This window comes from Hyla sarda, chromosome 5 (genome assembly GCF_029499605.1).
Source record: "Hyla sarda isolate aHylSar1 chromosome 5, aHylSar1.hap1, whole genome shotgun sequence".
Lineage (NCBI taxonomy): Eukaryota > Metazoa > Chordata > Amphibia > Anura > Hylidae > Hyla > Hyla sarda.
The window spans coordinates 351267640-351294946 of NC_079193.1; the positions used below are offsets into that span (position 1 = coordinate 351267640).

Genomic DNA, 27307 nt, shown 5'->3' on the forward strand with positions numbered 1-27307 from the left:
TTATCAAAACGTGTCCCCCATCCACCACCTGGAAGTGGCCTCATTTCGGATGGGACCCCAAAACTCATTCCGCTCACCTCCGCTGGGCATATAGACACTAACTGGGTGACATGCAGGATCCACTATCAATTTAAAAAAAACCTCCTGTGAATAGGGAGGGGTACACGGCTACAGAGGGGGCCACTACCCCTAAACTGCACAGAAATTTTAAATTGATCGTGGATCCAGAATGTCACCCAGTCAGAGGCCATACGCCCAACTGAGGTGAGCGGAATGAGTGTTAGGGTCCCATCTGAAATGAGGCCACCTCCAGGTGGTGGATGGGGGGACACGTTTTGATCAAAAAGTGCGCTAAGAGCCTCCATTTTTCGACCAAGTGTGCTGCTGCAACCTTTTTTGTATACTTTGTATTTGCCACAGCAGCATGCACCCCTGTATTAGGTAGTTGTGCTGGATATTTTTTCTTTTTACTGTAATATATTATAATGAATATATATATATATATATATATATATATATATATATATATATATATATAATTTTTTTTTTTTTTTTTGCAATATTGCAAAAGTTTTGCAATAGCTGGGGCAGTGTTTCCCAACTAGCGTGCCTCCAGCTGTTGTAAAACTACAACTCCCATCATGCCTTTCGGCTGTCTGGGCATGCTGGGGGTTGTAGTTTTGCAACAGCTGGAGGCACGCTAGTTGGGAAACTGAGTTAGACACTAGTGGATGTAACACCCATTAAATGTGTCCGGCACCACGACTTTGCATTAAAGCAACAAGTAATAGTAACAGCCACAAAGAAACGCACGCAGCAGCCGCAGGCTATTCGCGCAGCCATGTGTTTGTGCCCTTATATAAAGAAAAGGTCATTATTTTAATTTGCCGTTTCTGTGTCAGTCCAGCTTGCAAGCCACAGCCTCTCCGCATGCCACAACCACCTTTAAAGGGGTACTCTGCCCCTAAACATCTTATCCCCTATGCAAAGGATATGGCATAAGATATCTGATCGTGGGTGTCCCACTGTTGGGGACCCCCGTGATCCAGGCTGCGGCACCCCAGACATCCGGAGCACGGAGCGAACTTCACTCTGTGCCAGATGACTGACAATGCGGGCAGAGGCTCGTGACGTCCCAGCTACGCCCCCTCAATGCAAATCTGTGGGAGGGGGTGTGAAGGCCGTGGTCGTGACATCACAAGCCTCCGATGTAGCAGGGAGATGGCGGGGGTCCTATCCTTTGGATAGGGGATAAGATGTCTAGGGGCGGAGCACCCCTTTAAGCCACACCCCTATTTTCGAACCATTTGGTGCCTCGGTCTGGCTTGTAAATCACATCTACTCCCACAAAGCCACGCCCCTTCTATTTATGGCTTATAATCTCTTCATCACAACTCGGGCCCCACCAGAGGTTGGGATAGGGGGTCCAGATATTAGGACCAAATATTGGGACAAAAGCTTCCCACAAGGATCAGGTATGCAAAACTGGGCAACGCTGGGTACTCAGCTAGTATATGGATATAAAAATCATTTTATTATTATTTATTTGTTGCAAACATTCTGCAACCACCAAAGTCCCCCTAATGGGGCTTGCAGAGATCCACATGCACCTGCTGCACAAACAACCCCCTACAGATTAATAGAGTTAAAGAGGTATTCCTGCCCCAAGACATAATATTCCCCTATACAAAGGATAGGGGAAAAGATGTCTGATCACGGGGGTCACGCCACTGGGGACCCCCCGCACTCTCTCATGCAGCACCCACCTGTCTAAGGCATAGAGCTCTGTGCAGCTGAAAGGGGTACTTCACTGGAAAACTTTTTCTTTTTTTTTAAATCAACTGGTGCCAGAAAGTTAAACAGATTTGTAAATCACTTCTATTAAAAAATCTTAATCCTTCCAGTACTTTTTAGGGGCTGTATACTAATGAGAAATCCAAAAAAAAAGAAATGCATTTCCTGTGATGTCCTGACCACAGTGCTCTCTGCTGACCTCTGCTGTCCATTTTAGGAACTGGAGAAAATCCCCATAGCAAACATATGCTTCTCTGGACAGTTCCTAAAATGGACAGCAGAGGTCAGCAGAGAGCACTGTGGTCAGGACATCACAGGAAATGCATTTCTTTTTTTGGATTTCTCTGTAGTATACAGCCCCTAAAAAGTACTGAAAGGATTAAGATTTTTTTTAATAGAAGTGATTTACAAATCTGTTTAACTTTCTGGCACCAGTTGATTTAAAAAAATAAAATAAAAAATAAATAAATAAATAAAAAGTTTTCCACGGGAGTTCCCCTTTAAGACTCATGACCACAGGGCCGGAGTATCGTGATGTCACGACTCTGCCCCCTTGTGACGTCACGCCCCGCCCCCTCAATGCAAGCCTATGGGAGGGGGCGTGACGGCCGTCACGCCCCCTCCCATAGGCTTGCATTGAGGGGGCGGGTGTAACGTCACAAGGGGCGGAGTCGTGACATCACGATACTCCGGCCCTGTGGTCGTGAGTCATCAGCACAGATCCATCGTCGCTCCGTCCAGCTGAGACAGGTTGGTGCTGCATGAGAGAGTGCGGTGGGACCCCCGCGGTCAGACCTCTTATCCCCTATCCTTTGGATAGGGGATAAGATGTCCAGGGGTGGAGTTCCCCTTGAATGAAATATCAGCAATAAATCTGACATGTGACCATACCTTCATCGCAGTTATAATCCAGATCAGATCTTGCAACACTTGTCATTCTTCAGCCCCCCCCCCCCCCATACGTGCCGCCGCAACACAAGAAAAGTCAGACACCGAAAGGAACAAACAAAGACAACACGAAAAGAAAACAAAGTGAACAAATAGAACGCAGGGGGAAACTTTGAGCAGCGTGGGATCTTAGGCGGTGAAACGCGGGATGCCCTCTAGATGTGCGGCTCCGATAAAAATCAGCGTGGCGATACTGTAAACCACTTAAAATTTTTAATCCATTCATCAAAAACAAAGACTGTTTGCAGGAGGAGAAGAGGCTGTTTATCATTCTGTCACATCACACCGCGCCGCATGTACTGCAGTTTGCTCGAGGTAAATTGATTTACTCTCGTTAAATTCCAAACAAGATTTTTTATTTTTTTTGGTCAAATCAGTTTTTTTTTTTTTATCATTGTCTCCTTGGCAGCATTATTAACCCATAGTGTCCATGATTTTCTTGACAAACATTGGCCAACGAGACCAACACTTCAGCATATGGTTTTCGGCCTGTAGACAGTCCAGTCATTACATGGCGCCCAATACAGAGGCAACATGTAGGGGTGAAAACAATGAATCATGTCGCCCTTTGGTGAAGAATGTAAGGGATATGCAGGGTGCTGCTGAACCCTTTACAAGGGGTACTCTGGTGGAAAACCATTTTTTTTTCTAATCAACTGGTGCCAGAAAGCTAAACAGATTTTTAAATTTCTTCTATATAAAAATCTTAATCCTTCCAGCACTTAGCTGCTGTATGCTCCAGAGGAAGATCCTTTTCTTTTTTGGTTTTCTTTCCGTCTGACTACAGTGCTCTCTGCTGACACCTCTGTCCATGCCAGGAACTGTCCAGAGCAGGATAGGTTTGCTATGGGGATTTGCTCCTGCTCTGGACAGTTCCTGATATGGACAGAGGTGTCAGCAGAGAGAACTGTTGTCAGACAGAAAGGATATTCAAAAACAAAAGAAATTCCTCTGTAGTATACAGCAGATGATAAGTACTGGAAAGATTAAGATTTTTAAATAGAAGTCATTTACAAATCTGTTCAACTTTCTAGCACCAGTTGATTTAAAAATAAAAAATAAATATTCCACCGGAGTACCCCTTTAAAGGCTGCGTTCGGATAATTTCGTTCCGAATGCTGTGCTCGCGCTGCAGGGGTCGGCCACACTGCCTTGTTACGTCAGGCCACGCCTCCCAATACAAGTCTATGGGAGGGGGCGTAACAGCCGCCATGCCCCCTTTCATAGACTTGCATTAAAGGGGTACTCTGCCCCTAGACATCTCCGCCCCTAGCTGTCACGCCCGCTCCCATAGACTTGCATTGAGAGGCGGAGTGTGACGTCATGATCTTCCGTACTCGTGGTCGAGATGGACTGATGACCTCCAGCGGTTCCAGAAGCCGCTAAATGTGGGCGCCGCATGGTAGATCCCGGGGTCCACAGCAGCGGGACCCCGGTGATCTGACATCTTATTCCCTATCCTTTGGAAACTGGATAAGATGTCTAGGGGAGGAGTACCCCTTTAAAGGGGCGTGGGCGCACAGCGTTCAGGACATTAGTTCAGAACGCAGCCAGTGAAGCACCCCTTTTACTTCCTCTGTCTTGAAGGGGTTTTCTGAGTTATGGGGGTACCCCATATAGGGAGGCGGAAGTGGAGTGCCAGGATTGAGGTAAAAACATTTTTTTTTTTTTTTTAAAGGGGTACTCTGCCCACTAGACATCTTATCCCATGTCCAAAGGATAGGGGATAAGATGCCTGATCACTGTGGGGTCCGGCAACTGGGACCTTCCGTGATCTCCAGACCGGCATCCCAGTGTTCTGAACATTATATTCAGAATGTCGGCTTCGGGCAGCTGTGACGTCATGCCACGCCACGCCACCTTCATTCATGTCTATGGGAGTCCCCGCGACCTGACATCGTATCCCAATGCTTTGGATAGGGGTAGTGCTGGGTGGTATACCGTATGAACCGGATACAGTTTTTTTTTTCTCCCACGGTATGGATTTTTGCCCATACCGCTATACCGGTCGGGCCCCACCCCCACCCTCCGAGTCAATAAGAAAAATTAAAATTAAACGTAATGGGGGTGGTCCGGGCCATCCATCCTTCCTGTAGTGTCCGGCGGCATTCCGGGTGAAGGGTGAACCGGTCCGGGCTGTCCTTTTCCGGGGGTCCTCTTCTCCACTCCGGGCACCTCGGGCCTAGTACGCTGCATAGACGCAGCTACATCAGTGACGTCAGGTGCGTCGCTGCGCACAGACATCACTGCGCAGCGGCGTCTATGCAGCGTTACTAGGTCAGAACCTGCCCGGAGTGGAGAAGAGGACCCTCGGAGAAGGACAGCCCGGACCGGCTCACCCTCCACCCGGAATGCTGCCGGACACTACAGGAAGGATGGATGGACCGGACCACCCTCCCCAGACGGTCCCTGTAGCAACTGGGAAGCTTAGTCAGGGGTCTGGGATGGACAGGGGTCTGTATAATATACTATACCTAAAGTAGGCCCTCCAGCTGTTGCAAAACTACAACTCCCAGCATGCCCGGACAGCCAACGGCTGTCCGGGCATGCTGGGAGTAGTAGTTTTGCAACAGCTGGAGGCACCCCTAGTTGGGAAACACTGACCCATACTATACACTACTATATAGTCCAACATGCTGGGAGTTGTAGTTTTGCAACAGCTGGAGGCACCCTGGTTGGGAAACACTGACCTATACTATACACTACTATATAGTCCAACATGCTGGGAGTTGTAGTTTTGCAACAGCTGGAGGCTGTAGGGTTGTTTGTTACATCTATTTAAAAGGGTACTCCACTGCCCCAGTGTTCAGATCATTTAGTTACAAAAGCCCATTTAGTTCCGCTACGCCACCTCAATGCAAGTCTCAATGTAAAAAAAAAAAAAATACCGTGATACTTTAGAAAAATACCGTGATACTCATTTTTGGTCATATCGCCCAGCACTAGATAGGGGCACAGTAGCCCTTTAACTTCAGACATGTCACAGTGAAGTTGTGATTGGTGAAGGTTCAGATGCCAAGGCCTCCACCGATCGCAAGAATGAAGGAACAAAAGCAATCAGCTGGTTGCTCTGTCCTTATATTTCTGCTCGGCTATCCTCGGAAAGGTAAACCATGCGGAAAACGGACGTATATCCCCCTATCCTGTGGATACCATGTCCTGCACTGGAGTAACCCTTTAAAGTAACACATGATCATGCTGAGTCCTACATAGGCAGGTCCTGCTCTGAGCAGTGGATATACACTAACAGAAGGGGGAAATCCTGAGCAGGAATAGCATTCTTATGGGGGACCCAAATAAGAAGACCCCCTTTTAAAGTGAACATAACCTGGACTTGGGGCTAAATGTGACAAAAAAGTTAAAAATATTGCTGAAAGGCAGTACTAAGGTATACAGTTGTGTATCATATGTATATGGAAGCACAGTGGTCTCCAAATTGTGGACCTCCAGAAGTTGCAAAACTACAACTCCCAGCATGCCCGGACAGCCGTTGGCTGTCCGGGCATGCTGGAAGTTGTAGTTTTGCAACATCTGGAGGTCTACAGTTTGGAAACCATGTCTCTCTAGGATAAAAATAATAATATTTATCTTAATACCTTCATCAAAGTCCACGTCATCTTCAGTGTGTTGCGGGAAGGGGAAGCAATTTGTTATTTCCAGGCGATCGTCGACCACGAGGCCAAGCAGCACTCCCTGCACCACCTCGCTGCCATGTCCTTCCTCCTGATAGTGCTTGATGATCTTCATTACCACCTACGGGTAGAAAGAAAAAGACGTCTTGTCGCATAATTCTTCTGATACAATATTGGGCTATTCGATCGCTTGTATTTACAAAAAAAAAAAAAAAAAAAAAAAAAAGGTAAAACATTACATAACATTTACAACCAATGACACCCACTTATTTGACAACCCCGGGCTGATTAACAATGACTCCACTTTACCATGAAAAAGTTGGTCAAATCAGACGTGGAACACAATTAATATATGTGTGTGTGTGTTTGTGTATATATTAGGGATCGACCAATATCGATTTTTTAGGACTGATACCGGGGCGGTGCATTATCTGATCATCGGCAAGGTAATTGCCGATACCATAAACATTCAAAATCGTGAATATCGGCCGATAATATCAACCAAACCGATAATTGGGCGATTATATATATTATATATTATATATTATATATTATATATTATATATTATATATTATATATTATATATTATATATTATATATTATATATTATATATTATATATTATATATTATATATTATATATTATATATTATATATTATATATTATATATTATATATTATATATTATATATTATATATTATATATTATATATATATATATATATATATATATATATATATATATATATATATATATATAAATAAAAGATTTTTGTGGTACTGACCACTGCGTAGGTTAGGTCTCCCAAATTTAATTAGAAAGAATAATCGTAAAGGGAACCTTTAAAATATTACTTTTAATTTATCCTTAAAAAATGTACAAAAAACAAAATAATAAATGGAAAATTTTTTTGGAAAAATTTTTGAAAAATTATTATTTTCTTGACCGCCACCAGTGTATATAATTTACTTTTGTTCAAACAATGTTCATAATTCCGTAATAATTCTGAAAGTTCAAACAATGTTCATAAGTTCCTGTGTGTTAAAGGTCTATTGATCAATCTCAGTATCGGTGCCTATTCACATAGGTAGCCGCTGTGCCTGCGTTATTCTCCTTTTCTTATTTCGGTATATAATAGGCGCATCCACATTGGAATACCAGTACAATACAACAACAATTCCGTAATATATTACTCATAGTGCTGTGTTAAATTGCAATTAATCCCATATTGCTATATGCTTGTTCACATTCATGCCGGTTGCGATATATTGGTTATACTCCACATGGGTGTGTTCATTAGTACACAGGGTTCGTCGCCATCCCGGGCGTGTATCCAACACCCTATATGTGCGCTTGTTTACACTCCTGCTAATGGATCGTCAACCTGGGTATATGTGCGAACCCCTATGTATGTGCTTATTCACACTGCTGCCGGTTGATTGCCCTTCTGGGCGTATGTCCAACACCTTATGTAGGTGCTCATTCACACTCCTACTGGTTGTGATATTTGAATAGTTTTCAGATTGAGGTTCTTAAATAAATCATTTTATCACCGGCTAAGGCGTATATCCTCCACTGTATAACACTCTCCGATTGGGATTAATTTAAATCACATATAAACATATACGGTCCTAGTTATTCGTCCTCGTATTTGTAGTTCTAATATCCAATCTGCGTTATTAGGTTTTAGCTTTCTGTTCACATTGATGTATTCATGTCTCAGCCTTTTTTAACCCTCTCCATGAGACATTCACAATCACCACAGCACCTCATTCATACAGTGTTATCTGTTAATTACTATTATACTGAGGTGTATATATTCACTGCACTGTAGAGCTCTATATAGTGAATATTCAGGGTGTAATTCATGCACCTCGATTCTTCACTATTACTTATAGTGAGTATATTACTATGTATGTGAGCCCATCAATCATCACAATACCAATAAATCACCACATGCATATTTCACACAATTTGTAGCCTTTTTGTTACTCATGCACAAATAGATTCAGGTATGATTGGACGATTGCATATAAACCTCTGAGTACGTAAAGACTCTGTTCACATTGTATTGCGGTCACACATATTGTTCAGCATATATGGAGCCAAATGCAGATGTGAGGATATTATCCAGTTTAATAATTTGTAAAATTCAAACGTCAAATACAACTACAATCAATGACTACCAACGTTTGAATTTTACAAATTATTAAACTGGATAATATCCTCACATCTGCATTTGGCTCCATATATGCTGAACAATATGTGTGACCGCAATACAATGTGAACAGAGTCTTTACGTACTCAGAGGTTTATATGCAATCGTCCAATCATACCTGAATCTATTTGTGCATGAGTAACAAAAAGGCTACAAATTGTGTGAAATATGCATGTGGTGATTTATTGGTATTGTGATGATTGATGGGCTCACATACATAGTAATATACTCACTATAAGTAATAGTGAAGAATCGAGGTGCATGAATTACACCCTGAATATTCACTATATAGAGCTCTACAGTGCAGTGAATATATACACCTCAGTATAATAGTAATTAACAGATAACACTGTATGAATGAGGTGCTGTGGTGATTGTGAATGTCTCATGGAGAGGGTTAAAAAAGGCTGAGACATGAATACACCAATGTGAACAGAAAGCTAAAACCTAATAACGCAGATTGGATATTAGAACTACAAATACGAGGACGAATAACTAGGACCGTATATGTTTATATGTGATTTAAATTAATCCCAATCGGAGAGTGTTATACAGTGGAGGATATACGCCTTAGCCGGTGATAAAATGATTTATTTAAGAACCTCAATCTGAAAACTATTCAAATATCACAACCAGTAGGAGTGTGAATGAGCACCTACATAAGGTGTTGGACATACGCCCAGAAGGGCAATCAACCGGCAGCAGTGTGAATAAGCACATACATAGGGGTTCGCACATATACCCAGGTTGACGATCCATTAGCAGAAGTGTAAACAAGCGCACATATAGGGTGTTGGATACACGCCCGGGATGGCGACTAACCCTGTGTACTAATGAACACACCCATGTGGAGTATAACCAACATATCGCAACCGGCATGAATGTGAACAAGCATATAGCAATATGGGATTAATTGCAATTTAACACAGCACTATGAGTAATATATTACGGAATTGTTGTTGTATTGTACTGGTATTCCAATGTGGATGCGCCTATTATATACCGAAATAAGAAAAGGAGAATAACGCAGGCACAGCGGCTACCTATGTGAATAGACACCGATACTGAGATTGATCAATAGACCTTTAACACACAGGAACTTATGAACATTGTTTGAACTTTCAGAATTATTACGGAATTATGAACATTGTTTGAACAAAAGTAAATTATATACACTGGTGGCGGTCAAGAAAATAATTTTTCAAAAATGTTTCCAAAAAAATTTTCCATTTATTATTTTGTTTTTTGTACATTTTTTAAGGATAAATTAAAAGTAATATTTTAAAGGTTCCCTTTACGATTATTCTTTCTATATATATATATATATATATATATATATATATATATATATATATATATATATATATATATATATATATATATAAAAAAATATATAAAAATATATATATAAAAATATATATATATATATATATATATAAAAAAATATATATATATATATATATATATATATATATATATATATATATAAAAATATATATATATAAAAATATATATATATAAAAATATATATATATAAAATAAATATGCCACAGGAGCCAGAAGTAGCACGGACCCCGGGAACAGGTAATTATCAAACCGGGGATGGGGGAGGCAATGGGGCAGCGGCGGCCAGGGAGGTGAGGGGGGGTGCGGGGCATTATCGGATTATCGGCAAGGTAATTGCCGATACCGTCCAAAATCGTGAATATCGGCCAAACCGATAATCAGTTGATCCCTAATACACACACACACACACACACACACACACACACACACACACACAATAGAATCTCCCAATAGTGGACGCTCACGGGGAATAAAAAAAAGTGTCCGCTATTGAGAGATGTCCCTTATTGGGGGATAAAAAAAGGCTCAAAATTCTTCCTAAATGACGGAATACTGTCCTGTACTCACTGCAGATTGTAATTACCTATAAAACATGATAAAAAGCAAGATTACAGTAGAATCTCCCTGTGTCGTTTAATCTCCACTTTATCAATCCCTGTATCCTTTCATCCCCCCCTTTATACCCTGTGCCATCTTATTCTCTCGAGACTTGTGCCAAATTATCCCCCTTACCCTCTGGGCCACATCATTTCCCCTTGATCTCCCTGGTGCCTTTTCATTCCCACTTTATTACCCTCTGTGTAAATTCATCACCTCTTTATGAAGTGGCACAGGGGGATAAAAGGGGAATAAAATGGCACATGGGGTGGTTAAGGGGGGGGGGGGAGATGAATTTGCACAGAGGGTAATAAAGGGGGAATTAAATGGCACTGGGGGGAGATGAAGAGGAAATGATGTAGCACAGGGGGTAATAAAGGGGAGGGATGATGTGGCACAGGGGAATAAAGTGGCACGGGGGGGGGGGGGGTCAGGGGGGAGGGGAGGGTTAATGATGTGGCCAGTGAACGTACAGAAGCAGGAGGCGACTGTTCAAACATTGGTCTTCGGCTTCTGTGCTGGGGCTTCTTCCGTGGCCCTTACTGGGGTACTGGCTGCGGCCCCTGACGGCGGCCTTGTGTACAAGGTAGGGCCGGCGCATAAGCCTTGTTGTCCCCTATTGTGAGTGTTTTGTCCCCTAATGGAAGTGTATATTTATTTAAATTTATTTATTATACAAACAAAAAAATTTTTGATCCTGTGATGATTTTGAACATTTGGCCACTGAAAGAAATGCTCAGTTTATCATTTTAATGGTCGGTTTATTTGAACAGTTAGATAAAAAGAAATCCAAAGAAAAACGCATTTTACATACGGTAAGTGAGAATTGATTTACATTTACAGCATCTGTCATTTCAGGTGGCTTTTCTGGATAAGCTGCACTGTGTGTGTACACGAGGAGCCTTTATACAACTTTTACACAGTATCTTCCAGTAGATTTCTGCTCTGCAGGCTTTATCTATAATTTGCAGTTCTCTCAGAGCTGGTGAGCACCTCCACTCCCCTCCATAGACTTGTATTGCTTGACTTGCTGACATAGGACAAAGCTGAGCTGATTTTTTTTTACGTGGAATATATAGTCTCAAAAGAGAGGGAAGAAGTTTGAAAACAGGAGAGAAAACTAAAAATATACATTTACAGTGACTGCCCCCCCGACCTACGATGGCCCCGACATACGATAATTTCAACATGCGATGGCAGAATCAACATACGATGCTTTTTTATGTCTGGGCCATCGCATAAACGGCTATCCGGCAGCTCAGACTGCTTCAGCTGCCACCGGATAGCCGTTTACGGTGCCCCGTGTGGTCCGCTGATGATCACTTACCTGTCCTCGGGGCTCCGGCGCGTCCTCTTCAGGATCCTCTGCATCGTCGGCGCTCTCCATAGTCATCACATTGCTGCGCACGCCGTCCCGTCATCCAATTGGAGCGGCGTGCGTAGCGACGTGATGGCAGCGACGGAGAGCGAGGATGCCGGGGAAGCAGAGGCCTTGCCGTAGCGTCAGGGTCACCTAAGGGACGCGGCAACAGCGATGGATGGAGACATCCCGGGCAGCGGTGAAGGTCCGGAGCGGCGGGGACAGGCGAGTACAACTTCCTCTAACAGTGGTCTACAACCTGCGGACCTCCAGATGTTGCAAAACTACAACACCCAGCATGCCCGGACAGCCGTTGGCTGTCCGGGCATGCTGGGTGTTGTAGTTTCACAACAGCTGGCGGTCCGCAGGTTGTAGACCACTGTCCTATACTTTACATTGCACGGATCCCTCAACATACGATGGTTTCAACAAACGATGGTCCGCTTGGAACGGATTACCATCGTATGTTGAGGGACCACTGTATTTAGTTTAATAAGACATTAGACCGTTTCTTCTATTGGCTTGTACTATTGATCTATGCAAAGTTTATTCACACGCCCGTGCCTATTTATATATTTGATCCCTTATGAGAAAGCAAGATTTCTGGCTCTAAGTGTCATTTATACATGTTACAAGCCCAGATTAGGAGCACTCTTAAAGGGAGTGCTCCAAATCTCAGCTTGTTACCTGTATAAGAGACACCTGTACACACGAGCAATCAGATTCCAAACTCTCCCCCGCGGCCAAGACCAAAGAGCTGTCCGAGGACGTCAGGGACAAGATTATAGATCTACACAAGGCTGGAATGGTTACAAGAGAAGACCCAAGCAGCTCGTGAGAAGTTTACATCAGTTGGTGCCATTATTCCCAAGTGAAAGAAACACTAAATAGTTGTCCATCACCTTCGGTCGGGGGCTCCATGTAAGATCTCATCTTGTGGCGTCTCAATGATCATAAGAACAATGAGAAATAAGCCCAGAACTACACGGGAGGATCCGGTCAATGATCTCGGGGCAGCTGGGACCATAGTCACCGAGAAGACAATTGGTAACACACTATACCCTGAAAGACTGAAATCCTGCAGTGACCGCAAGGTGACCCCTGCCCAAGAAAGCTCATGTAAAGGCCGGTCCGACGTTTGCCAATGAATATCTGAATGATGTCCAGGAGCCCTTGGGACATGCAAAGATCTGGCTGCAATAATTTAAGCCAGAGGTCAAAGCAACTTTTTTTTTTTTTTTTTTTTTGATACATTTTAGTTGCACTCTAAACCATAAAGAAATGAGAAAAAAAAATACTTTGTATCGAAAGTCTTTTCAGATAAAGTAGTAAATGTCAGCGGCGTACAGCAATTACCAGAAACACGAGCAGAATACAGACATCCGAACTAAAACAAGTTACGGGAGTGATAGGTATTGTGTCAGGCGGCACCCAGAAACAAGTGGCTGTTAACCGAGGCCTCATCCATCTGAGCCGGTTACGCATGAAAAGGCTTCATCGCTAACAAAGCACTATTGATTTCCATGTCTGTAGGCGCACATGCTACGATAATGGATCTGCATTTGGCCTGGACGGAAGAGCATTCTGTGTCACGATCGCAGTGCCACGCTTCTAGCAGGACTCTGCTCTACACATACATTATAGGTGAATATGAGCGGAGCTCGGCCTTGGAGAACATAATGGACAACACTGCTCTGTCAGCTTTCCAAGGTTAAAGAGCATTTCCCATTGATAAGTTGACAAGAAAAAGACGACTCAAGGTCCTATGCACTGGGAATCTCATACAATTTAGCAGTCTTCCTTGTAGTATTTCAACAATTTTACCACCATTTTGCGGGTCAGCATAGTTTGGCAAATATCTAGTAATGTAATGATAAAGGCCCCATTTACACAAGCCGATTATCGGTTGAACGAGCGTTTAAACAGTTCCAGGGTCCATCAAGATCAACCCATATCCCAATTGTGTCCCTACTTTGTTGATTCAGTAGGCGGCAAAAAAACTAGGGATACACCAAAATTTTGGCCGCCGAAAATGCCCTTTCAGCCTTTTTGGCTAAGGGGATTTCCTGCTGATAATTTCAGTGGAGTGCCACACCGGTGCTACAATGCCTCATCCTCCCTATGCTTATTCCTTGCTCCGATACAGCAGGATCTACAGTGGTCACAATCGGCAGTATATCGCCACCACAGTCGTCGTCACCCCCCCACCCCCCCCCCTTCGTGCGGCATGGCCCAAGCCCACTATCACTCCTCCCAGCAGTGCCGAGGAGGGGGTGACTTAACCCTTACATGGCTGGCCGCTGTGTGTATGTAGAGAGCTCAGGAGCTGAGCTCGCTTCATACTAGTTAATGCCAGACATCACTGACCCATGTGATGTCCAGCATTAACCCTTTAGACAACGTGATCAAAGTTCATTGTGGAGTCTAAAATGCCGAAAACATTCTGCGGTAGCTCAGTGGAGCTGATCGTGAGTCAATGTATGATGAGTGGCAGTGTTGTGCCTCCAAGCTCGGCCAGTACCTATAGCCACACTACATCCCCTTCAAGTACATCAGTAACAAAAAAAAAATGTTAATACAATTTTACAAAAACTATATATTGAAAAAGTGGGCGTGGCAATGCATTTTCGTTTTTTGGCCAAGCACAGCCAACATTTTTGGTTTCGGCCCAAAATTTCCCTTTCGGTGCATCCCTACAAAAAAAAAAAAAAACAATGAGGCTGATGCCATTTGCTCCATAATGAGGGGGGAAAATTCCTTCCACACTCCAATATGGCAATCAGAATAAATCCCTGGATTAACGTTCTGTCCCTAGGAATCTAGTCTCCATGTTAATACTCTCCAGATGTGTGTCCAGGCCCCTGCTGATCTCTTATTGAGCTTACATGACCATTTCCTCTGGCAGAAAGTTCCATAAGAGCTGCCGAATGTGCTGGCGCAGAATCCTCCCTTCCTCCAGACGTAGATGATGACCCCTCTTAATACGAAAGCCTGTTCATGATAATCTTCATTTGCAAAAAGACCAGCGATTAGCCAACAAACAAGACAACGCTCAATCATCGGACCTTTTGGCCAAATAGGGAATGTCCGGCCAAAAAAAATTCACAATTTGTGCGCCCCAACCTGATTGAGTAGTAAAGGTCTAACGACCGCTGAAAATCAAGATTTGTGCTCGGTATTGTGCAGCACTCGGGGAGTGTAAGAGTATGTTCGGCGAAATGTCTGTGTGGAATTCCGTAGAATATTCTGCATGGACATTCCGCTGTAGCAGAGTCCTGTTTATTTCAATCAGACACTGCTGCACTGTGCACACGGTGGAATTTCCTCAGCAGATATTTCTGCCGCAGAAAGAATAGACTTGTCATAATATAAATAGATATAGATAGATAGATAGATAGATAGAGATAGATATATATATATATATATATATATATATATATATATATATATATATATATATCTATCTCACATACACACACACACACACACACACACACACAGCAACAAGAGAAGTGATAATTTAAAGCAAACCCCAGTAACAGGCCATCAGGAGCAATATAAACGTGATACTATGGAGTCAGCGGCCTAAGACAGCAGAAGATGCTGCACACGTGTGCATGTCAGGGGAGTCACATACGTGTAAATGGAGGCGCATACAGATGTGACAGCTGTAGTATAAGCCTGGACTGCGCTTTCTACTTCCTGCGACCTGCAATTCAGTTGTGTCACTGGACTCCCGCAGAGCTGGAAACAAAAGCAGAGCAACTTGTACTAGAAAAACAGAAGGTTACGGACGCCCGCTCTCCCAGAAAGCACATAATTGACTGAATATAGAGGGATTTATAAAAACAACGTAAGCCGTACTTTACAGAAAACAAGTATATTTGCATAAAAACCATGTGCGGGCGCTGAGTGAATACAATGTTCTATGCAAACCAGACAAGTAAAATCATTGATGTAACAAGACGGCGGATTATAGGATGCGATGTGGTTTAAAATTATAATCTACGTGTCCATGAAGGAGGAAGCCATGGTTTTTCAGTCTCAGACAACCCCTTTAATATTCGGGTGTGAACTGCTGTCAAACCATGAAAACAAACAGGGCAAATGGTCGCTTTTGAGTTTCTACGAGACTTTGCTTGCAGGAGCTACTGAAGATTTACAAAATTCCTCTAAAACTGGGCTCCACAGCCTGTGAATAAAAGTGCGGCTGGTTCTTTGCTGGGCGCTGCCTCCGAGGCAGGGACGTGACAGTCACACCCCCTCCCATAGACCTGAATGGAGGGGGCATGGCATGATATCACTAGGGCCCCTTCTCGACAGCAATCACGCCCCTCCCATAGACCTGAATGGAGGGAGCATGGCCGTGACGTCACATCCCTGTCTTAATGGTAGGGGCTGCACAGAGATCGCGGGGGTCCCCCGTGGCAGGACCCCTGCGATCATCATCTTATCCCCTATCCTTTGGATAGGGGATAAGATGTATAAAGCCGGAACACATTTTTAAAGGGGTACTAAGGTGCTCTGCCTCATGCTGTCACGCCATGTCTCCTCCATTCATGCCTACGGGAGAGGAGGGGGGGTCGGCAGACACTCCCCCTCCTGTAGACATGCATGAAGGGGGCGTGGCGAGACATCACTAGGTGGCGTGGTCGTGACGCCACAAACACTGCAACAGGTACCTGGCATTAATTTAGAACGACGGGTGCTGCAGCATTCTAAATAGGGGATAAGATGTCTGAAAGCGGAGTCCCCCTTTAAAAGGAAACTTTGGAATAAAAAAAAAATTTCAGCATTTAAGGGTATGTAAATGAAGGAGTTACATTATCTGAGAAACTGACTAGGAAAAATTCTCATGGATCTCCAACAAGGCAGATTTGGGAAAATTGGGAAAAATGTTCAAGACAGGAATTAAATCCTCAGACTTCACATTAAAATCAATGGAGCTTGGATTCCAGGCAGAACTTGCATGAAAATCTGTGAGGAATCTGCCTCACATTGCTCAGTGTGAACAAGTATGGAGGAGGAAAACGGAGTTAAAAATATCCTTGTAGAAATCCTTTTAGGGCTCATTCACACCATGAAATCTCTGTCCGGAGATATGCGGGGCAGGGGTTGTTAAAATGTTTCCAGATTGTTCATCCTTTGCCCGTTGTCATTGATGATGTGATGACCACTATGGCCAATAAAATGTATGCCAGGCTTTGTGGGTTCAGTCATCAGATGAAAATTTGCGTAACTATCGTACAGTCCAGCCTTCTATCTAATATGACCACCTTTTGCAACTTTGTAGACCATCATATAGACTTTAGCCACAGAGCTCCACCAGATTGTCCTAGGCCACAAAATTTCCATTTCCAGACATACACACCCCCCCCCCCCCCCCAATGATGATCTTTTTTTGTCCTTTGCGATTGAGGACCCACATTTCTCCAATCCTCTTACCCATCATCTACCACGAGTGTACAGATACCAGTTTAGCGAGATATTCACACAATATTCAGCACTTTCATTAATTATTGGTGGGTGATCCTTCAGTTGACATTTGGAAGTAGAAGATTGCAACGGGATTATGATTCCGTGGGTCCTGATAAACTTGGGGGAGCAGGCAGTTTTTTTAATCTTGAATGGGCAGTCACACAAACTTCTGAGAAGGCACAAAAGGGTGATAAAATCTCCAAAAGTTATGAAAGAATGTTTGTGGTAGAAGGTGGCATTGGACATGTTGCGGAGCAGGGATGGAACCCACAAAACACTTAGGGCTATATTTGGAAGCCGTGACACCCCTGTAAACACAGGCTCAGGTGGATTTCTCGTAGCAGTTCTGGCACAGTATCAGCACTGAAGTCACACGCTGCCCAATACTTCAGTAACGTCACGCGAGCCATGAAATCCACAGGGTCGGCTTCTACTTGTGCATGCGGCACGTGCAGTTCACAGCGTGCGATGAATAGGTCTCTATGGTAACACAATTTCAGAGAAATGGAAGGGGAAAAAAAATACAACAAAAAAAAAAATGATAGACAATTTCTTAAATGTGCAGGTAAAAGGCTTTTTACCCATTTTATTCCCTCTAATGTATGTATGATTTGCTATTGTATCCCAGTAAAATACCTTGAGGGAGAAGTCCCTTCCTTTGTGGCTGGCAGGCACAGGCTGGTGGTGTTCCTCCGCAGCGTTCCAATCAGTGTAACCTCTGCCCCGCACATCAGTCTTACCAGTCTCTGCTTTATGCATTTCTCTACTCTGAAACAGCTTGATTTCAGCAGCGTCAAATGCGATAAGAGAACATTAAATATAGAAATCACTTCTCCCATTGTCATCCCGTGGAGATATTCGGCTTTTTAAACTTCCAGCCATTGTGCTGCCTCCTTTATCAGGTTTCCTGTCCAACTGCTCAGTTTTTGTTTGCTTTTTGTTACGGATCGTGACGCCGTCCAGGGCCAAAAAAAGTCAATAGTCACGTCCTGCTCCTGGGCAGTAAATAAGTGGTGCCCCTACAGGTAGAAGAAGGAGGTGGTGGTTTTTCCTCTCATTAATTGGTAACCAAAAATTTGTGGTGGAAAACCTGTCCTGAAAGCATTAGTGTCCGTACAAGACTGGGAATCTGCCACAAAAGCTGCATTTATTAACAGATTTACACCATTTCTCGGAGTAAACCGTACTTTTAAACTGTGCAAATCTTTCGGCTAGCCAAAAATGTACTCTAATGTAGTGTGGCACGGTCAGATTTTTATAGCGGTCGTTAACTTCAAATTTTTTAAAATGTTGCTAAATTTTTGAACACTTATACCTGTTTACACCCAAGCTACTTTGCTAATTATAAAGGACGTTCACAGTAAGGCGCCCGTATGAAAACAGTCTTTGGGTAGTTATCTAATTTTTTTTTTTTTGGGGGCACGCTAGGAGTTTTAGTCTGGGCATGCTGGGAGTTGTAGCTTTGCAACAGCTGAAGGCTCCCCCTGGTTGGGAAACACTGCCTTTAAGACTAGCCTCAAAGGCTAGTAAAAGCTCCGGAAAATTCAAAACATCCAAAATCTACATTTGAAACTACTATAAATCAAAAAACATTTTGCCACAATAAAATAGTTTACTCAGAGGTGCAATTAGGCTGAAACTTATTAAGTATTTGATGATTTCGGCAGAAAACCATCCAAAATTTAAGGGGAAAAAAAAGCTCATCACTGAATACCAAACCCTCTGGAGAAAGCAACTAAAAGAACAAATAAAGTAAAAGTCATTGTGGCGGCACATCCGTTCAGTGCCAAATGGGCAGGCGACGAAAGTAAGTTCATTAAGCTAATCGTTGCCGTGTGGTCCAATGAGCCGACAAAAAGCCAGACCTCGAAGCAGATGTTACCACGGTTGAGACTTCCCACGTCACCCCCGGGTCTCAAAACGTGAAATCCTTCAGAATTGACAAAAGATTAAAAAAATAACACCATACCCAGATCATGTTGCAATGTTGTAAAACTGCAACAACAAAAAAATCTAAAAATATGTGGGTATGAAGTTTCATATCTCCTCACAGACTCCCAGCTAACATCTGGCTGCATAAAAAAAATAAAAATAAAATAATTAAGTGTGTCAAGTATGGTTCTCTTTTTGACATCTTTCGCACAAAATGTGTTTTTCCAGCCTAAACCTCATTACTGAATCTAGAGATTCCATTAAACGTCATCTCGGCCTGACCCAAGATATTCTCTCTGGACAGAAACGGGAAAACCTGAAGCAATGGAAAGGGGGCACCTTATGAAGGTTCGCGCATGAACCTCAAGTACTACGTAGTACAAGTCTACGGCTAGAAAAGGCCAATAAAGGCAAGTCATCGGACGACCAGGACTTCAGTTTTGGGACACTGGACAGAGAAGCTGAGGCAGGCAGTGTTACAAAAAGACTAATTCAGTGTATGGTTCAGCAGAGAAGCAGGTAGGTATACAAGCGGAAAAAAATAAAGGGGATCTGTAACCTAATTGGTATGACTTGTGATTAAAGTAGAAAATGTAAAAAAGTAGGTTGCACCCTCCCGATCTGCGTAGAAGAGGCATAGCTGACCATGGACTCCTATGGTGAAGAGAGTCAGTGGTCCGCACAAAGCTAACCGGCGGAGAGGCTGACGTCCGTTTCGCAAAATAGACGTCAGCCTCTCTGTGAGTCAGCTTTGTGCTGGCTACAGACTCCCTTCACCCCTCCCCTTGGGCACTTTTTTTATTAGGAATGTTGGAATAAAGCCGTTCCTCTTTTACGCAGGTCGGGCGACTGCAACCTACTTTCTCTTGACATTTTCTATAACTATGGGACAGCTGAAGGCTTCATGCAAGAAAGCAAATCCAGGAGCGACTTCCCCATCCCCCATCTCTTTAATTTAGGGGGAAATAGATCTACGCATCCCTTTAGCTAAAGGTTTGAAAACGTTTCCCCAAGCGCGTCCGGTCTGAAAGCATGAAATTCCATTAGCCGGACGAAATGAATGGTTCCGTTGCGAGACAGTAATGTGATGAGATTCAGCTTGAAAATAGCCAACCCTATATGCATGTGCCGCGCCTAAATAACTTTGCCGGCAGAGAGCAGAAAATTACACCGAAGTCTCTGTCACAGGCTGCTTCCCTGTCTTCATACAACATACGCTATAGGCGGGGTGGGTGGTATTAACTGTTGAACCACCAGCGCTCTCTTATACCCAATGTGGCCCTTCAGATGTTGCAAAACTTCAACTCCCAGCATGCCCGGACAGCCGTTGGCTGTCCGGGCATGCTAGGAGTTGAAGTTTTGCGACATTTGGAGGGCCACAGTTTGAGTCCACTGCTCTATAGGGTTAAAAGCAACAAGAGCGGCTATTCCAAGATCCGAGCAGACAGGAGCACGGTGAAATAAAGACAAGGATGGAGCGAGCAGCTATTTTATTTCCGTCTGTCAGGACGGTGGCTGTAATTCTTATAAGGCTTCACCATTACCCATCAAACACACTCAAGGACAGCGGCAAACGGTTTTTACAGTCTGGAAGCTCCGCGGACATCAATCACGATTTACACTATGAGCGGAGAACTTAACCAGGGATGAAGTCTATCGGGGGCCGCGGCTCCCATATCCACCCGAATTTAAATAGTTCTGTAGTGAAACATAACATATCCCCTATCCAAAGGATAGGGAATAAGTTACTAGATCAGGGGGGCTGACCGGTGGGACCCCCCTCCAGCAATCTCCTGAACAGGGCCCTGGCAGTCTACTGGAAGGGGGCGTGCAAACCCACACGCCCCCTTCCTCCGGGGGTTCGGACACACGCTTCAGGCCGAAAGCCGAGGCTCCATTCAGGAGATCGAAGCAGTCTGACCCTCGCAATCTATAACTTATCCCCTATCCTTTGAGTAGGGGATGAGTTATGTTTCACTGTACTACTCCTTTAACAATAGCCCACTAGTAAATACCAGGAATTCAAGCAAGAAAACAGATGATTAAGGGTAAGGTCATACAGCACATCCGCAGCGTATTTGACGCTGCGGATGCGCAGTGTGTGACCCTACCCTAAGTCATATACAGCCTGTAAACACAGTGTAAAATATATGCAGATATAATCTGTACATAAAGCAAATATATGATATGAATGTGGAAAGGCAGTATATAACATACATATTCTACTAGGGTCAGAGGAGTCCATAATGGCCACAGTAAGGAAGTGTGGTATCACATGGAGTCTGCTCAAATGAATGGGAACTGATCACTTCTGGCTCAGAGGGGTCGTCCAAGTGGAGGAAGGCCCTTCAGGAAGTCTATGAGGTTGGTCAGAGCTATTTCTACTATACGCCCCATATACACGCATGCTCGGTTTGGCTGAATGTGCCTGTGTTCTCAATGAGAAAGGGTTGTCAAGATGAGACAACTCCTTTAAATGGGCACTGTCAGACTCAAAATCAGCAGAAGGAAGGGATTTGTGAGCCAAATACAGAGAAGCTAGACGCAAAAAAAAAAAAAAAAAAAAAAAAACAAACAACAAATATTATTATTATTATTATAATATATAATATAGAAATTCAAAAAAAGGCGAAAAGCGGCACTCAAGCTATTTTAAAGCGAAAAAAAAAATCAGTGATCTTTATTCACCCATCACATCTGCAACGCTTCAACCCTCTCAATGGGGTATTTTTCAAGCATACAAAAAAAGTGTACAAGTGCAACATATTTATAGGGTCATCAATTTGCAATGACATACCCACAAGTGGGTGGATACAGTGGATAGATAGATATATATCCTAGGGAGAATATAAAGCATTATTTTTTTTGTGATACGACAGGTAGGCTTTAAAAAAGCTGATTTTTTAGCATACGCTATTGTTAAAGAGTAATGTAAGTTCTTGTCAATGGCGAGTGCTTACCTCTTTTTGCTGATGTGGCAGGCATGGGATAGGCTTTAGTTTAAAAAAGCACAAGGATGTGGGTTCTGTAAAGTACCCTACATTTCCCATGAATCCTCTGCTTTGGCATTTTCTTACTCTACATTTTTAGAAAAATATTGTCATGGAGAAATATAATAAATGATTTGCCCTATAATCTTAAGGGTATGTTCACACTGAGGCATTGGAGAGGAATTTCCACAAGTAATTCTGCTCTCTTTTTCCTCTCCAATTCATTCAGCAGTGAAAATCCTCAGAGTTGTGCAGAATTTATGCCCCTCAGTTCACACTGAGGAATTTCCTCAAGCAAAATTCTGAAGAGGAAGTCTGTTCCGCGAGAAGAAACAACTTGTTCTTTCTTTCAGGCGGAATCAGCGTCGTTCTCCCATAGAGATCAATGAAACCTGTCTTTCCGCGAGGAATTCCGCGCCAATTCCGCACGAAATCGCTGCCAATTCTGAGCGGAAAAAAACTGTTTTGGAGCGGAAATCTGCACGTGCCATTTTTTCTGCCGTCAAAAACGGAAATGAGTGCAGACTGGTACAAACGGATTGTAAACAAATCCCATTGACATGAATGGAATTTTTTTTTTAAATAACAGTTCTTAAAGGGGTAACTCTGCCCCTAGACATCTTATCCCCTATCCAAAAGGATAGGGGATAAGATGTCAGATCGCCGGGGTCCCGCTGCTGGGGACCCCCGGGATCGCTGCTGCAGCACCCCGCTATCATTACTGCGCAGAGCGAGATGGCTCTGCACGTAATGACGGGCAATACAGGGGCCGGAGCATCGTTACGTCACGGCTCCGCCCATGACTTCACGGCCCTCCCCCGTCAATACAAGTCTATGGGAGGGGGCGTGGCGGTCGTCACGCCCCCTGCCATAGACTTGCATTAAGGGGACGGGCCGTGATGTCATGAGGGGCGGAGCAGTGACGTTACGATGCTCATTTCCGTTTTTGACGGCAGAAAAAATGGCACGTGCAGATTTCCGCCCCAAAACACCGTTTTTTTCCGCTCAGAATTAGCAGCGATTTTGTGCGGAATTGGCGCGGAATTCCGCGCGGAAAGGCAGGTTTCATGCGGAGGAGGAGTATTTCTATTCATAAAATTTATTTTATTTTTTTTCATGTAAATGCTTCTGACTCAAAAAAAAAAAAAAAATCCCCGGGGTCCTTTGGATAGGGGATAAAATGCCAGGGGCATCTGTTTACAGCCTGCAAGAACGGAACTGAAACGGGGTTAAAAAAAAAAAAAAAAAACGGGACAGACTGCCGTGTAAAAGCACCCTTAATTCCTATGGGAGGAGAAGAATCCTCTACGACAGTTTTTCCCAACCAGGGGGCCTCCAGGTGTTGCAAAACTACAACTCCCAGCATGCCCGGACAGCCTTTGGCTGTCCGGGCATGCTGGGAGTTGTAGTTTTGCAACACCTGGAGGCCCCCTGGTTGGGAAACACTGCTAAGAGCTCAGGCTATAATTCAGAAATCACAGTATTAAGTCCAAAAAAGTAAGGTAAAGGTTCAGCTCACCATAAGCAGCATGCAGACCCAGATCGCAATGAACTCAGCACACCTTCCAGCGGAAGCCAAGGAATGAGCAAGGGCCGTGTTCCCAGGTGTAAGGATGAAGCAAAAAATGAGGAAAATCCGGCTCCCAGGACTGGATAAAAAATAGGCTTTAATGAAACATATTGAAATCCAAAAATAGAAAAGGGGGATGAAGTAAAAGCACAAACGAAACGCACCAACGCGTTTCGACTTGTTAACAAGTCTTAATCATGGTCAATGCTACAGACAACAGATATACCTTATATACTATTCAAAAGGTGACGTCACCCTCTAAAATCAGGTGAGCACCCGGCAAGAGGGAAAACAAGACATGGATATAACTGCACAGATGGTATGAACTGGAGAAACATAGTACACAGCAAACGTATGTATACTTAGTGACCTCTAATATATGTAACTCAGGTCGTGTCTGAAATTGAGTCCATGTGGGAAGCGAGTATCCAAAACTAAAATCCAATACGCTTCCCGTCTGAACACAGCCCTACTCCAGTCACCCCCCCCGTGATGGTGGGCGTACCCTCTCTAAGCCTGTCACAGTGATTTGGGGAATAGTACCTGCATGTTTATCAATGATGTGTTTAGTGAAACCTGACATGGATCTGTTAGTAATCTTGTTATTGTCTGGTATATGGAGATGTTCTTGAATTCTAACCTTAAGTTTTCTGCTCGTGCAACCCACGTATTGTAGATTGCATGGTATACAGGTGATACTATAAACTACATGATGCGTTTGACAGTTAATAAAACTTTTTATATTATGTGTCTGCCCAGTAGTACATGAATGAAATGTGGTTTGGTTAGTCATATACTGACATATAGAACACCTAGAATGGCTGCATTTATAGCTTCCTTTACAAGTCAGCCAAGTGTCCTGTTTAGGTGAAGAGCTAAATTCACTAGGGGAGCCGGATTTTCCTAATTTTTTGCTTCATCACAGTATTAAGCCTATCTGGCGGCTCCAGATTGTAATCAATAACTAAAGAGCGGCTAAAACGGGCACATCTTGTCCGCCTCACGGAGGGTTGATAACGATAATAACATGAATATAAAGGGACGGTGGCGGGGAAGGCTAAACTCAGTGAGCCGGAATTATAGAATCAGGAAAATTATCCTGACCTTTCTCTACCAACACATGGCGAGGCTTCCGCCAGGAGCGCCAGTCCGCTAAATGTCACTCACTACGTAGGAAATAGCAACTATTAAAGAGCTGGTGGTCAAGAGTGCGGCTAAACGGCGAGCGCCCGCGGTTCACACCGAGCAGTTCTTTGCTGCAGTTGTTACCAGTGACATATGTAGCCGTCTGTCTACCGGCCGGCAACTTCAAATCTGAGGGCCGGGAATGAAATAAGCATAGAATTTACATTTAAGGGGTACTCCGATGAAAAAAAAAATATGTATATCAACTGGTGCCAGAAAGTTAAACAGATTTGTAAATTACTTCTATTAAAAAAATCTTTATCCTTCCAGTACTTAGCTGCTGTATGCTCCACTGGAAGTTTTTTTCTTTTTGAATTTCTTTTGTCTGACCACAGTGCTCTCTGCTGACACCTCTGTCCATGCGGGGAACTGTCCAGAGCAGGAGAGTTTTGCTATGGTGATTTGCTCCTGCTCTGGACAGTGCCTGACAAGGACAGAGGTGTCAGCAGAGAGCACTGTGGTCAGACTGGAAAGAACTACACAACTTAATCTTTCCGGTACTGATCAGCTGCTGTATGCTCTAGACGAAGATTTTTATATAGAAGTGACTTACAAATCTGTATAACTTTCTGCCACCAGTTGATTTAAAAAAATAAAACACAATAAAAAAAATTGCATTCCACCAGAGTACCCCTTTAAAGGAAAGGTGAGAATACTTTGATGTATAGAGAAGAAACTAACATCTCCATGTCTGTGACTTTAATGTAGCAAAGTAGGTCAAACAATGGAAGCAAAAAGGATAAACCCAGTTGGAGATGGGAACTCTCTTCGGGGTCCTTTAAAGGGGGAATTGCAGGGGAAAATTTTTTTTTATATATATCAACTGGCTCTAGAAAGGTAAAGAGTAGCTCCCACCCACCATCCTTTTTTTTCTGTCCCTGCCTATTGCCCATCTATCCATAATCCCCCCCCCCTTCCTTTATTTTTAATTTTTTTTTTTACTATCTGCGAAATGGCTTTTTGTCTGCCTGGTAGTGTGCTCACTTACCAGGCAGAATTCCCCAGCAGGCACAACGTCACTGATGCCTGCTGGGGCAGCCGACTTCCACCCTTAACTCATCTACACAGGGTGCTCCAGCTGTTTCACCACTACAACTCCCAGCTTGCCTTGAAATCTATTGGCATAAAGGGCATGCTGGGAGTTGTAGTGGTGAATCAACTGGAGGCACCCTGTGTTGAAAACAAACTTTATGGCAATGGCGCTACCCCGAATCCCGCTCTCCGCCCCCTCCCCCCCCCCGAACCCCGCTCTCATACCAAAGTGCAGGACAGCCCTGAGGCAGCAGCGGCATATATGCCGGTAGGCGGGGCCGGCATGTGAGACCAGGGAGCCAATGCGCACATCCTCTGTTCTCAGCGCTTGCTCCCGCTTGTCTGATGGACAGGCAGAGAGCGAGCACAGGCTGACTGAATTAGGACCGATTGCCCAGCCGGCATTAGTCCTAATTCACTAGTGACATCATGCAAGTCTGCAGCTGGCCACTAGGAGGGAGATTTTTAAATGTAAATGACACTATTTTAAAAGGGTACTCCAGCGCTTAGACATCTTATCTCCTATCCAAAAGGATAGGGGGATAAGATGCCTGATCACGGGGGTCCTGCCGCTGGGGATCCCCGTGATCTTGCACGCAGCACCCCATTACAATCAGTCCCCGGAGCGTGTTCACTCCGGGTCTGATTACTGTCGATCACAGGGACGGAGCATTGTGAAGTCACGGCTCCGCCCCCGTGTGATGTCATGCTCCGCCCCCTCAATGCAAGCCTATGGGAGCTGTCACACCCCCTCCCATATGCTTGCATTGAGAGGGCGGAGCATGACATAACACTGGGCGGAGCCGTGACGTCGACAATTGCCCGTCATCGACCGTAATCAGACGGAGTGAACACACTCCGGGGACTGATTCTAACGGGGTGCAGCGTGCAAGATCACGGGGGTCCCCAGCGGCAGGACCCCCGCGATCAGGCCACTTATCCCCTATCCTTTGGATAGGTGATAAGATGTCTAAGGGCCGGAGTACCCCTTTAATGATTAAAAAAAAAATTATGAAAGTATATTCGAGATATGTTGTAGTACATAAGTGCTACAACATATGAAAGAAAAAAAAGTTTGGCGACAGTGCCCATTTAAACATATTTGTAAATTACTTCTATTAAGAAATCTTAATCCTTCCAGTACTTATCAGACAGAAAAAAACTCAACTTCAGCAGCTGATAACAGTGCTCTCTGCTGACATCTCCGTCTGTCTCGGGAACTG

General features: G+C 43.8%; 1 protein-coding gene and 1 long non-coding RNA gene across 2 annotated transcripts in view; both read right to left on the bottom strand.

Moving 5' to 3' along the window:
• Nucleotides 1–27307, bottom strand: part of EIF3H (eukaryotic translation initiation factor 3 subunit H) — a 189035-nt gene that overhangs the window by 123941 nt on the left and 37787 nt on the right. Inside the window, 1 exon segment of the mRNA XM_056522639.1 lies at nucleotides 6339–6495. Within this exon segment, the coding sequence (XP_056378614.1) occupies nucleotides 6339–6495 (157 nt within the window).
• Nucleotides 23830–27307, bottom strand: part of LOC130274367 (uncharacterized) — a 41087-nt gene continuing 37609 nt past the window's right edge. Inside the window, exon 3 of the long non-coding RNA XR_008844340.1 lies at nucleotides 23830–23946. This is a non-coding gene — a long non-coding RNA (uncharacterized LOC130274367). The remainder of the gene's footprint in view (nucleotides 23947–27307) is intronic.